Source organism: Phoxinus phoxinus (assembly GCF_949152265.1).
Source record: "Phoxinus phoxinus genome assembly, chromosome: 11".
Taxonomy (NCBI): domain Eukaryota; kingdom Metazoa; phylum Chordata; class Actinopteri; order Cypriniformes; family Leuciscidae; genus Phoxinus; species Phoxinus phoxinus.
Window position 1 is genome coordinate 27,993,372 of NC_136886.1, and position 13,512 is coordinate 28,006,883.

General features: G+C 38.4%; 1 protein-coding gene across 7 annotated transcripts in view; it reads left to right on the plus strand.

Moving 5' to 3' along the window:
- The window catches only part of tanc1a (tetratricopeptide repeat, ankyrin repeat and coiled-coil containing 1a), an 86,108-nt gene that overhangs the window by 54,479 nt on the left and 18,117 nt on the right, over positions 1-13,512 (plus strand). For all 7 annotated transcript variants that reach the window (XM_079629188.1, XM_079629190.1, XM_079629189.1 and 4 more), the window contains 7 exons: positions 293-503; positions 2,101-2,367; positions 6,084-6,209; positions 7,164-7,448; positions 7,680-7,813; positions 10,605-10,836; positions 12,589-12,755. In XM_079629188.1, the coding sequence (XP_079485314.1) occupies positions 293-503; positions 2,101-2,367; positions 6,084-6,209; positions 7,164-7,448; positions 7,680-7,813; positions 10,605-10,836; positions 12,589-12,755 (1,422 nt within the window). The remainder of the gene's footprint in view (positions 1-292; positions 504-2,100; positions 2,368-6,083; positions 6,210-7,163; positions 7,449-7,679; positions 7,814-10,604; positions 10,837-12,588; positions 12,756-13,512) is intronic.

Consider the following 13,512-nt stretch of genomic DNA (forward strand, 5'->3'; position numbering starts at 1 on the left):
GATGCACATTTGTCTGTGTGTTGGTTACTGTCACCATTGCAGCCTAAATCTGTTTCTAAAAGCATCGAATTGGTTGCTTATATTGGAACAAAAGCAGACTGGAGGGCTTGGAGTATTTTTGGCCTTGCCCTTGTATGGACATATGAGCTGAGTTTAACAGTTTCCATCTATCACTTTATCTCTTCGCTCCCTTTTTTTGTTTCCTCTGCTGTCTCTTTTTTTCCCCTAATGCAATATTTATTTACTTTTTTTCTGTTTGCTTGTTTTTTCATTCCTCTGTCTCGGTCTGCAGTGTATAGTGTCCAGTCAGGGCGTGAGTCCCTGCTCCACTCTGACCAGCAGTACGGCGTCTCCCAGCGCAGAGAGCCCCTGTTCCACCTTACCTGAGAGCTCCTCCAGCAGCAGGGCTCCTGTTATCTCCTCTAGCACCTTCTCCACTGCCACCTCCACCATCATCACTACACCCAGCTCCACCCTGGAGAGCAAGGACAGTGGGATCATAGGTAACATCTGCCTCTCTCCTTAGCAAAGTCCGCTTTATTCAAAAGTCCTCTTTTATTTTTGGCAGGGTATTGAAATAATTACCGCATTCTTAACTATATAGACTCCATTCAAATGTTGTTTTGTAGATAATCTGAATCTTACGGCTCTTTCACACTGAGCACAAAATGAAAAAGAAACAACCCACTGATGAATGGTCTATTCACGCCAAGCTTGAAAGCATATCTGTCGGGCTGAATTAAAAGCTGGTCTGACATCCAGCTGTCAGAAGCACAAGAGGAAAATGTTCATTCTTTGTTTCTTTTTTTTTTATTGCTGAAGTGAAATTATAGAAATGACATTTAACCAAATTGAATTCATTTGCGTTTTTGTTTGGTTGAATTTAAGTTCAGCAGCAAAAACATTGGTGTCGGTAAAGGAAGATGAAGTCCATAAAGTGCTAGTGTATTTTTCATTCTTTGCTTAATTTAATTTAAAGCTATTTGATGCAAAAGAATGCTCATTTGTGAAATATTATATTCAAACGCTAATCGTGCCTTATGACTGTAATTCAAAAAGTTTGTGAGTTACAATCTTTTTATTTCTAGTATTAGAGTAAGCTGAATCTGATGCGAGAAGTGACACGGAAGCACAGTGTGAGTTTCAAAATGCACTTGCATCAGGCTTCACAACATTCGATTGTTTAGTCAAGTGTGAACTCATGAACCTGCATACGATTAAACATCGAAAAAATTTATTAAAATTTTAATATTAGTATAGTTTAGTACCTATTTTAGTACGATTGAGATCTAATTGAAGACATTAGTTCTTCAACTGGGGTCGTATGGATTACCATTGTGTTCACTGGGTGTTATTTTTGTAGCGTCAGCTTTCAGTTATGTACACTTGTTGCTCCAAAAGCTCAAATCTTAGTTGAGCTCAACAAGTAAATGTTCGACTCCAGTGTGAATGGCTGCATGAAACTGCTAGTAGTAGTTATGACATTGTAATATTTGCATGTATTGTGTTACGGAACATTTGGAGAAGCTGACGGAGGTGTTTACCTTTATGCAGAACTGACTTTTCTCCAAGGATCGCGATCAAGAGAGGAAGTGAACACTAGACTTCTTGAGACCCGACTTTTCAAAGCGGTTTATTGTCTGTTAACTTTCTGGAAGTGTTTTTGTTGGCCTGTGCTGTAAATTCTCATATGTCTGAGATGTGCACTATCAAAACTAGGACAGCGTTGTCTTTATTTCAGGTCTGCCGGAGGTTTCTTGAAGTAGGACATCAGAAGGTTTTTTTTAAAGCCCAAAATAGTGTTTTTCTATTTGATTGCGGTAAAGAAAGGTCACAGACAGCTGCATTAAAGCAAAAAAGCATGACAGCAATTACTTAAACAAGTCCTTATTGATGTCCTCATGCTTCAAGATCATCGGTTGTTAATCATTTTCAAAAACTGCCTTTGATGGTTAATTCCTGTTTTCTTTTCTGGGATGTTTTGTTTTGTCCTTCTGTGTTTTTCTCTCCTCCTGTGTCCTTTCCATTAATACCCCCCCCCCACACACACACACACACCTCATTCACCTTCATCTCTCTCTCTTTCTCTCCATCCTGCAGCAACAGTCACCAGTTCGAGTGAGAATGAAGAACGCTGCGGCTCTAGTCTGGAGTGGGCGAAAGATGGTGGTGCAGGTGTAAGGGCCGAGAGCGGGCGTAGCGTTCATCCGTCCTGCACTCCCTCGGAGGAGCCGTCGGTGTCTGGTGAAGCCCAGCTGGGGACAGGCACCACAGGAGGGGTCGCACCTGTCATGACATCACCTGTGGATGGACCGGTGACGTACCATAGCACTTCTTTGGTTATGCCACGGCCAAATTCTGTGGCAGGTGAGTAATAAAAGATCTGCTGTATTATAAAAATAATTGTGCTGTAAAATTTGGATATGGGGTTTGGTACCTCAGTGTTTCTTGCACCCCTATTCATCATTCCACCTCTTGCTATATCTGTATCATCATGCTAAAAGTCGTCGAATTTTACCCAAGTTGAATGTGATTATATAAAGATGCGGTGTATAGCAAACATAATGTGAAGGCAATATGTCTTTCTGTTGTTTAGTCTACGCTGGCGGCAATCAAACAAAAGTGAAGTGGAAATAATTTAGTCTGATTCACAAACAAATTACTTATAGGAGTCTTTTTGTAATTAATTGCTCAAAAAGACTCGGGGCCCTATTTTAACGATCTGAAATGCTAGTATCAAACGCGAAACTCAAGTAACTTTGTGGGCGGATCCCGCAAATCTAAAATGGTTTGGTCTGAAGTGGCTACATTACTCATAGGTGTGGTTTGGGCGTAACGTGCAATAAACCAATCAGAGAGTCAGCTCTCATTCCCTTTAAGAGCAGGCGTGCTTTTTCGCATGTAAGCACGCACGCAACTTACATGATGGTAAAGGTGATTTCGCAGTCTTCAGAATTTAGTTTCCGGGTTCTTGACGGACAACCCACTTTGTCAGAGATTCTTTTATGTGTCTTGCCACTATTGATCAAACAGGTTTGATCCATCATTACTACAATTAGCCTGAATAATTTGGCACAATAATTACCACAATAAACTACAAATAGTTTAAATATAAAAATATGTGACCAAAAAAAAAAGTATATGTATAACCGCCAGAGGAGAACTGGCCCCCGACTGAGCCTGGGTTCTCCCAAGGTTTTTTTTCTCCATTGGGTCACCTGATGGAGTTTTTCGTTTCCTTGCCACTGTTCCCTTTGGCTTGCTCAGTTGGGGATATTCAATTTAATGAATCAATCAATATTACTATTGATTAGCATTACCAAACATGGACGTTTTATTATTATTTTATTTTAATACTGTGAAGCTGCTTTGATACAATCTGTATTGTGAAAAGCGCTATACAAATATTCTTGACTTGACTTGACATGTATATGTACTTTGGATCACAAATAGGTGACACTGTTCTACTTAATAGATTATATACACTACTGTTCAAATGTTTGGGGTTGGGTATTTTTTTCTAATGCAAATAACAGTAATGTTATTGCAATACCTGTTTTACAATAAATGTAATTTATGCCTGTGATGAGAAATTTAAGCAGCCATTAATCCAGTATTCAATTTGAAAACAGTTGTGCTGTTAATATTTTTGTTGAAACCATGATACATATTACTTGATGAATAGAAAATTCCAAAGAACTGCATTAATTAGAAAATGTATATTTTTGTAGCAATGTAAAAGTCATTGCTAGCCTGGTAATACCAAACTCTGCTACTTCGCTTTGCTTCATAGACAGAGTCTGGCATGGCATCATTGAAAAGTGTTTTCTTTACCGCGGGGGGGCGCTCGTCTGAAGTATAAAATCATTGGTTACCCGTAAGCCAATCACATAACGTTTGGTTATACGCCAGCTCAGCAGCATCGAACTGCCACTGTAAACACATAATAATAATAATAATAATAATTCATTACATTTATATAGCGCTTTTCTGGACACTCAAAGCGCTTTACATAGAAGGGGGGTCTCCTCAACCACCAAATAACGTTAATGCGAAAACGAAACCATCGAGAGAAATACCGGAGTGAACATGGCTGTCAACGACTTTTGTAGATTATGTGATGTAAATCTACGCATCCACGGCACAATCGGGGCCTCTAAACTATTATTTGACAGTAAAAAGAAACAGGAAAATATTTGCAGCCAACTGTCAAAGTTAGGATTAGTTATGTCAAACACAGCTCTTTGTTCATTTCGAGTCTGTCGGAAATGCTGCAACTTAATTGCAAGATTACAGCATGACATGGCAATATTTACGAACTGGAAAAAAAAGGAGACACATGACCTGTCAAAAGGGTGCCAGTTTGAGCTCGACAGATAAAAGAGACCTAGATATCACATATCGACATCACCTCCATCCAAAATGTTTACCAAACACTCTTCTTGTTCGTCCTTCAGTTTGGAAATGCCGCGAATATTCTCCACAACACAGCAAATTGCATCCCTTGTCTGTCTCTATAATATGGTATTATCCGCGGTCGTTTTCGATTTCCCCAATCTCAAACTCTGCGCTTATTGTCTACGTCACGGCTCTCAGTCCGCCCTCTGTTCGTTGATTGGCCGGCTGTTTTCAGAGAGACATGTCGATGTCTCAGACTAAGTACAGAAGCGAAATGAAATTGAGCGGAAGTACGAAGTCTGACGTAGTCAGGCTAAGTCATTGCACCCTTGATGAATAAAAAAGTATTAATGACTTACTGACCCAAACTCTTGAACTGTATTGTGTGTGCTGTGCTTATTGTGTGTGACTTTCAAGCTAGCTGAAAATGTATAAAGGTATATACATGTATAAAGTAGGCAGATCAGGACGTTTTCACACCCCATTCCTCGAGCACCCTCAGTTTACTTGTGTGTATGTGCTTTTATTGTATTTGAATGCACAGTGCACTGTACCGCTTGGCTGCCTCTCCTCCTGCGCCTTGTAGAAAGCTTTGCAAACGGCTGGCTTTGATTTCCTCTTGCTGTAAAGCTAAATGGGGAAATTGCTGTCAGATATACAGAATGACTCCAACAAAGCAAAATGTCCCGCCAAGTGCCTGTCTGTGGTGATCTTTGTGGTACGGGAAGTTAATGTATTTATATCTTTGCAGCTTCATAGGGCTTGATCATGGTTTCACATTTGAGACCCTTCACAAGCGAATGCAACGTGACGCATGACAATCATCATCCCTGTGTTTATGCCCGTCTGCAGAGATTATGGGTTTCAAGCAGATTAGATTATGGGACAGGATGGGAGATTGTACAGGGATGAGTGGAAAGAGAGGGGTGTAGATTTGGCGAGTAAAGAAATGATGAATGAAATGAGCGATTGATGGATTGAATGAATAAATGGGTGAATTATGAGCGAGTAATACAAGTCGGGTACAGTATGTACTGTGTGTGTGTAAATAAGAGACTGGGGTATGATGTGCCATCCATTTATCTAACAAACATAGTTTTTGTGATCAATTCATATACAATTACGTTACTTTTGATTGAGATCTACTGTACACATGAGAAAAGTGAGAAGCATTTGCTTAAGCTAAAACAGCTAAGCAAGCAAACGTTTCCAGCAGTAAAAATTAATTGCCCATGCATAAAACCTTGTATTTTTTTGGCTAAACATTAGTCATGAATTATTAAGTGAATAATTTCTCCAAAAATGGTAGCAGTGGGGTAAAGTGTGCCAGATGCTGCAGGGTAAATTGTGCAAGTGTCTGATGGTAAGCTTTGCTTTACAAATACTGCATTTACAAAATGTTGAAATTTTATAAAAATATTAAACATCTTCATGCCTCGTTGTCACTGGACCACTATTTTGAGTCAAAGCTTTTATTTAATATAGGTATCCTTGTAACGGCAGTGGATAGCAGACATGGTGTGTGTTGTGTGTGTGTGTGGTACACGTGTTCCTCCACACACAGCAGCAGATTGTGTTTGTTCTTCATAGAGATCACAGAGGTGGCATGTAATCTCTCTTCTGTCTGTGAGCCAAACACAACCCTAAATGACTCTCTTTCTCTCATTCTGTCTCTCTCCCTGCAGCCACTAGCAGTACTAAACTGGAGGAGCTGCGGTATCTGGATGAACAGAGAAATGCTCCCCAGCGCTCTTCCATGCGTTTGCCCTGGCATGGAGCTCACACAGGGGGCCGCAGTCAAGAGAATAAAGGTGCTGACTACAACTTACCAAAAAATATGCTAACAGAACACTTTAATAACTTCTATTAGTACATTTCATGTACAGATGCTATCTGCCTTATTTTGCAACGTGCAATAAGCTATTTTCTGTGAATGTGCCAAACTTCTGATTCATTAGCTGCTATAGGTAAATAACTAGAAGAATAACAAAGTGCAATAAATGGTAAAACTATTCATGCTACAAACCATTACATTGAAATAATATTAGAAATACCAGTTCGCAATATCAAGTAGCATTACGAGCGGTCTTGTACAGCTAAAAATAACTAAGCGGATGATACCAGAAACATTCAATTTACAAATGTCCGCGCTTACGTTAAAAATAAGCTGGATATAATACGGTTACATAATACAGCAGATCAGTTCTTCAAATATGAAAACATTACGAACGAGTAATTTCTAATTATTTCAATTCATTTGAAAGAACATCAACAACAACAACCACCATTATTAAATTATAATCTAATGATTGACACATCATGAATGTAATGAATGAAAGGTAATATAAAGTTTAACCCTGTGAAGACTGCATGAATTGGCATTGCATTTAAACTCCATGTGACATTTTCTGAGAGATATGTGCGTGCGTGTTTGTGATTTTATAAATGTATTTTTATAATCATAAATTCATTTTTCATGTTTTTTTTAAATATGCAGTATTTTCCCTGTACATTTTTATCACGGAGTTAGTTAGAAAATAAACATATTTTTCTATTTAGAACAATTATTCTTCAGGAAATCACGCACAATACAAAAAGGGACATGTTATTAAGAAAATAAATGGGGTGTTTGGGGTCCATTTTCATCTTTAATGTGAGCACTGAAGTTCTTATGATTCACTCTCCTTTCATTATAAATCTATCCTGCATTCATTTGGCTGTGTGTGTGTGTGTGTAGCTTATTTAGTGTTATTTGAATCCTGCAGCTCGTCTCACACCCTACAAACCAGTGGACATCATGCTCAAACCCCTGCTGTTTGAGGTACCCAGTGTCTCTTTGGATGCAGTGTTTGTGGGCCGTGATTGGCTGTTTCAGCGACTGGAGGATGTGCTTATGGGGGGAGGAGATGCCAGTGAGGGTAAAGGGGCTGTAATCACTGGTAACGTTGGTTTCGGAAAGACAGCAGTGATGTCACGGCTAGTGGCTCTCAGCTGTCATGGTGGACGAATGAGGCAGATCGCCTCCAACAGTCCTGAAGCTACACCCCAGAGTAAGAGTTTAACATTTCACCATTATTTACTCACCCTCATGTCTTATCAAAACCATATGAAACAATTGAAATGCAAAAGTCGAAATTCTGAAGACTTTGTGTTAGCGTCTCAGATTTTTTTAACTAGTCAGACATGCAACTCCTATATTCAGCACTTGTAGTGACTGCTGTATTTGTGTGCAATAACAGCTTGAATTTATGTGAAATAATAGGGAATTGTTTGTGATGTAGATCGAGGGGCTGATGCTCATCAAACCAATCAGCTGAACCCCCCCTCACAGAGTCCCCTCCGCAGCAACAGCTGCCCGCCTACGCCTGACACACACCGGCACAGAGAGGGGGCAGTCAAACGCCTGGCTAACAAGGTACACACTTTACCCCTATTTGGACAGGACTAGTTTTCCCTGAGGAGGTCTGGTAAATCTGTTTTTCTCAGATATACTTGTTTATTCTTGTCCATTTAAGACTGTCTTTGTATTTCTCAAGCATTTAAAGCTTGAGTATTTAAAGCAGCAGATGACAAAACTGCAGCTGGCGCTTGGGATAAACAATGTTATCTTCCGCTGGCGTGGACGCTAATATAGTTATCGTTATTGCAAATTTTTGTAGTTATGGTTCTTGGTGTGAATGAGCCTTTACACTGTGTCCTAACTGCAAGCGACGCAACACCGCAACACGTGATGAAAGGTATCTTTTCCATGGTAATCAGAGTTTTTGTCCTAACCAGCTGCGACAGCGACACGCGACGATTCTATTTTAGAAACGGTTTAATTTTTCCTGCGACGTCGTGCTGGAACAACTAACACAAAGTGTGGCAATGATAATCTCAAGTACTGTTTATGTACTTAATTTAATGTTGAAAGCATGTAATATGACTTTGAATATCATTTAGTGCTCCAGCTTTGTAGCTGTAAAAGCAACAATTCACCTCAGATCTTGAAATTAAACAAATGTTAACAAGAATGTTCAAACTGTAAAGAAACAAGTGTTTTATTTGACAAAGATTGTTTTAGTAACTCCGTAGCCGATGTATTTGAATACTGTTTAAATGGTGTAATATTTGTGAATTTGATTATGAACCCTACTTATCCATTTTTTTGTGATTGCCATCAAGATTACTCTCTGGTCCTGTGCACTTGCCGCGAGAGCCCGCCCACACGCTGTTCTGATTGGCTGTGTGTTTTGATTGATTTGTACGCATCTCGCAGTCGCGTCGCGTCTAGTGTGGACAGACAAATTATTTGTCGCTGGATCTTATCGCATCGCGTCTGGTTAGGACACGGTGTTACTCTGGGTTCCTCTAAGAAATCAAATCTCCTCCGCATAGTAATGTCTGTAATTTGTGGTATATACATTTACATAGAAATCTTTTGTAACATTATAAATGTCTTTACTTTCAAGTTAATGTGTTCTTGCTGAATAAAAGTATTAAAAGGCATTTAAAATAAGTTCTTTTGAAAGGCTTGGGATGTCCACTGTAGTCGCTGATCAGGTGTGATCTTCACTTTATTTAATTAATTCCCTTAATTATGCAAATCATGTTCTCATAATGTTACATAAATAATTCTTGTTTATTTCAATGGGTTTCATGACGCATTCATCTAGAACACATGAACTTTCATAACGCCCACTTCCAGAAAATACACTCTTTTTTTAAATGTAAATTTTTTGATTTTGCCGTTTTGAAAATGGAAGCTCTTCAAAAATTGTTTAGAGCAAAATAAAGAGATTCCACAGAGCAGCTCTCATGTTTATTTATAAATACACATGATGTTTTGTGCGATGTTTTATATGCCATTCAGTGACAGAAGCAAACTGCACACCACATGCATATTCAACACTTTGCCCAGTATGTGTGCGTGTTTTCCGTTTACATCTGGACCTGAACCTTCTCTGTTGAGTCTTCTTGTCACGTCTTTTTAATCAGCCATCTGCCAGTAGGAAGTCGTTTCAGGCCATGATTTCAGACTCGCTTGTTCAGAAGCTTGGATTCTCCAGTATTTCAGAACAATTTGGGATTCATGATATTCAAACAAACCTTAAAGGGGTTATATCACGAGAAATCAAATTTCCCTTGATCTTTGAGATAAAAGAGCTCCATGTTCTTTGAAAAACCCTAGTACCGTAACTTTCAGAACCAAAAAACTTCCTTCCCAGTGGAAGAGCATTTAAACTAAGCTTCAAAAAAGACTGTGCTCCTGTTCCTTCTGGAAAGATAACTGTATCAACACACGGCTGCCCACATTGGCACATCAGAAAGTCAGAACCTTGGTATACTAAATCACGCTGAGGAAATAAGGAGATTTATCAGGAAAGATCATGTAACATTGATTTGCAAAGAGGAAACAAGAAACAAAAAACAAAAAATGATATAACCCTTTAAAGTACAGCACATAAAGGTTTTTTTTTTTACACAAAATGTATAATATAATATTAAAAAGTATAATGAAAGTTAAATCCATATGACTTTTAAAGACATATTTAGTATTGTGTAAACAGACTGAAATGGTATTCATTATTCACTAATAATATTCCCCTCAACTGCAACTGGATCATTGAGTCATTAAATTAACTGAACTGGATCAATCAGATTAATTAGGAAATAATCCATACTGGGTTTTTTTTTTTACTGGGTCACCCAATTCACTTCAAAGAATATTCTCAAAAGAGTGATTCGTTCATGAATTGGCCATTTGTACTTTCCTCATGAATGTGAATCAAGATATCAACATTTTTGAGTGAATAACGATTTAAATTTGCTCTGTTCCTCAAAAATAGCTCACATGGACCATCTTTATGGTACTATTATGGTGCTTTTTGGAGCCTTGATCACACCAGTCCACAGGGCTGCATTTTATTTTTCAAAAGCATTGTAAGCATAAGTAGATCGTAGAGAAAATTGTTGCCAATTATGTCTACAATCTACTTCGGTTTACAATGCTTTTAGGAAACAACCTAGAGCTGCTAAGATATTCTTTTACCTTTTGAGTCACCTTTTGTGTTCCATAGAAGAAAGTAAGTCATTTGGGTATTACATAATGACAGAAATTACATTTTTGGGTGAAGAATCCCTTTAAGCAACTCTTTTCTGTTTGTTTTCGACCTGTTCAAAACTCCCACTTTTAAAGTTTCCCCCTCTCTCTGTTCCCCCTGCAGGTGGTTGCGTATCACTATTGTCAGGCTGATAACACGTACACATGCCTGGTCCCGGAGTTTGTGCACAGCGTGTCCGCTTTACTGTGCAGAGCCCCTCGCCTCAGTGCTTACCGAGAGCTGTTACTCCGAGAGACGCACCTGCAAAGCCTGCTCAGCTTACGCTCCTGTGTCCAGGACCCTGCCGCCGCCTTCCGTAAGGGAGTCCTGGAGCCCCTCACACTTCTACGCAAAGGTGAGACTCATCACATGCTACTGTCATTAATCACACCATCAAATAAAAACGAAATATGTTTGCTCAGGGGTAATGGGGGAGAAGAGCGTTCTTGCCTCATTTAATTTGGCCCAGTATGGATGTGAACAGATGGTCCTCAGAAACGGCTTGGATCACAAGGAACGACAGATGAAGGACTTAACAGGAATTTTAGAGAATGAGGCTAGAGCAAATTTCGAGTATGAAAATGAAGACATGGAGCTTTCAGTCTGAACTCTTGAAAATCAGTGTTTCTGGTTTGTAGCATCAGATTACAGAGATAATGTAGTAGAGAAAACAGCCTTTATATGACATATAACGTTGGGTAACGTCATAATGACCCTAATTAAAATTGTCCCTATGTATGTACTTATACACATTCCATCATGGTGCAAACTTTTCTGGCATAAATATTCCTTGCTTGGCATGATAAATATATTCTGATTTATTTGTTATGAAAACTAATGCATTTTGTCTTTATGACAGTCATTTTATTTATCTGTTGCTTTCTAATATTGTGTAGATCATATATATAAGATGAGCCAGTCTCTCGTGAAGCTACACTTTTCACATGAACTTTTTTTTTTTGGGGGCATATTTTTGATTTGGTATTAATTTGGTGAATATTCCATGTGTGAAACTTCCAAAATAAGTAGGTATGTTTTTTTTACTGTTTTTTTACTAAGATGAAGTTGAGGATCCTTGAGTTGTGATGAATGTTTTTTACAAAAATACGTTTATGTAATCTAAATCATAAGTCATTGTAATAACGAACTTTCCTTTGTGGTTGACGACACCTAGGCTGTGCCGACTATTAGTGGATTTTAAATATTATTTGAGGGTCAAACCGCTAGTTAGGCATTGTTTTAAGCTACTGTTGTAGCTAATGCAGCCTTACTATAATCATTCTAGTAGTTAATGTAGTAATTTAATTCTGAATAATGACCTCAGTGTAATAAATAAATTATTGCAACACTAATAACAAATAATGATAGATTTTAAAAAGAAATGTTAACCTCATGTTAAGGTTAATGTTAACCTTAAATGCTTTCAAGATTAACCTGTTTTTTTAGTCCTTTAAATTGACTGCCAAATTGCATTCAGGGTTTTCTCCATTCTGGTATCGAATGCCCTCATTTCATGATACAATCAATTGGTGATCAATCAAATCTTGCCCTAAATTAATTTTTCTTGAGTATCCTGTTCGAAAAACTCTGCATTATGGAAGTAATTAAAGGTTGCGACTTTAAGGGAATAATTTACCCCACAATTAATATTATGCCATCATTTATTCACTTTCTTCTGTGGAACACAAAAGCAGATGTTAGGCAGAATGTTTAATCTGCTCTTGTTTTATAAAATTAAAGTTAATGATAATGCTGTTGTTAAAAATTTATAATTTTTAAGTTAACTATTCAAAAATATTTTTTTGGACGGGTGCAGCTATTAGTCAAGTGGCAAATACTCAAAAACATTGAGAGTGAGAGTTTCACTACAGACTGCAGGCGCTTTTTCCTACTCAACATATGGTGAAAGAAGGCAGCACGAAGGGTTTTTATTGTGCTGGGTGTTCTAAAATCACGTAGTAAACATTCAGCAGAACAAATTGTTCCTGCTAACTTTTCGGAACAAAAACCTGAACACACCCACGTAATGCCAAACTCTTAAAAGACTCTGGGTCCATATTTGACTTAAAAGTATGTTTTACCATGTCGTTTCTATTGTGTTTTGCAGAGTGTAAGATTCCAGAGGAAGATTACATCATCCTAGTGGACGGTCTAAATGAGGCAGAGTTCCACAAACCAGACTATGGAGATACCATTGCATCCTTCATCACCAAAATCATCTCTAAATTTCCTATTTGGCTTAAACTGATTGTGACCGTTAGGGTCAACCAAGTGGTAAGTTATTTTGCACAGCCTTCATCCTTACTTTTATGCTGGTTTTAATACAAAGCAAGACCATTCAGAAAGTTTTAAAGCTCTAGCCTATAAAGTGTCCTGATGTGCCTTTTGTGATCTGAGCTTTCAGAATGGTTGCTGTGGTGAGTTTTGGATGCTGGTCAGTAGCTAGTGTGTGTATAATCCATGTCTGGTCAGAGCTGGACTCTGACCTGCTGGAGCCAAGCTTATATAAGAGGGGATAAGGGCTGTGATGCAATACTGCAGATGCTACATGTGTCCCTATACACTTTTCACACACATACACTTTCACACACATATCCTGTCTCGTTTTCTCTCACTCACTACTTCTTGGAGCAGTGACCCAAAAGTGCCAGACAACCCACACAACCAGGCTGCCGGTGTTTATTCTACAACATTAATCCTGCAGTTGTTTTGACATTTATTGTGTTTTGCATACAGATGATGATAAAGATGTGCAGTAAGATAAAAATGAGCAGACTTCTGTGGTCCTTGTAGTATTCAATATTTGTTTTCCCTCTTGCAGTCATCGAGGGCATGCAGTTGTCAGTGGTTACAAGTACAAAACCATAATCTTAAAAGAACTATAATTATTCAAGAAAAAGGGATTCTTTTGGAAAGCTGGTGGTCGTTACTCCTGTGCTATGATGCATAACAGTCGTTTTAAATGAAGGTTCATCCCTTAAAGTCCACAAAAACTATTTAATTGCATGTCTTTCTATTGCAGCAGGCAGAA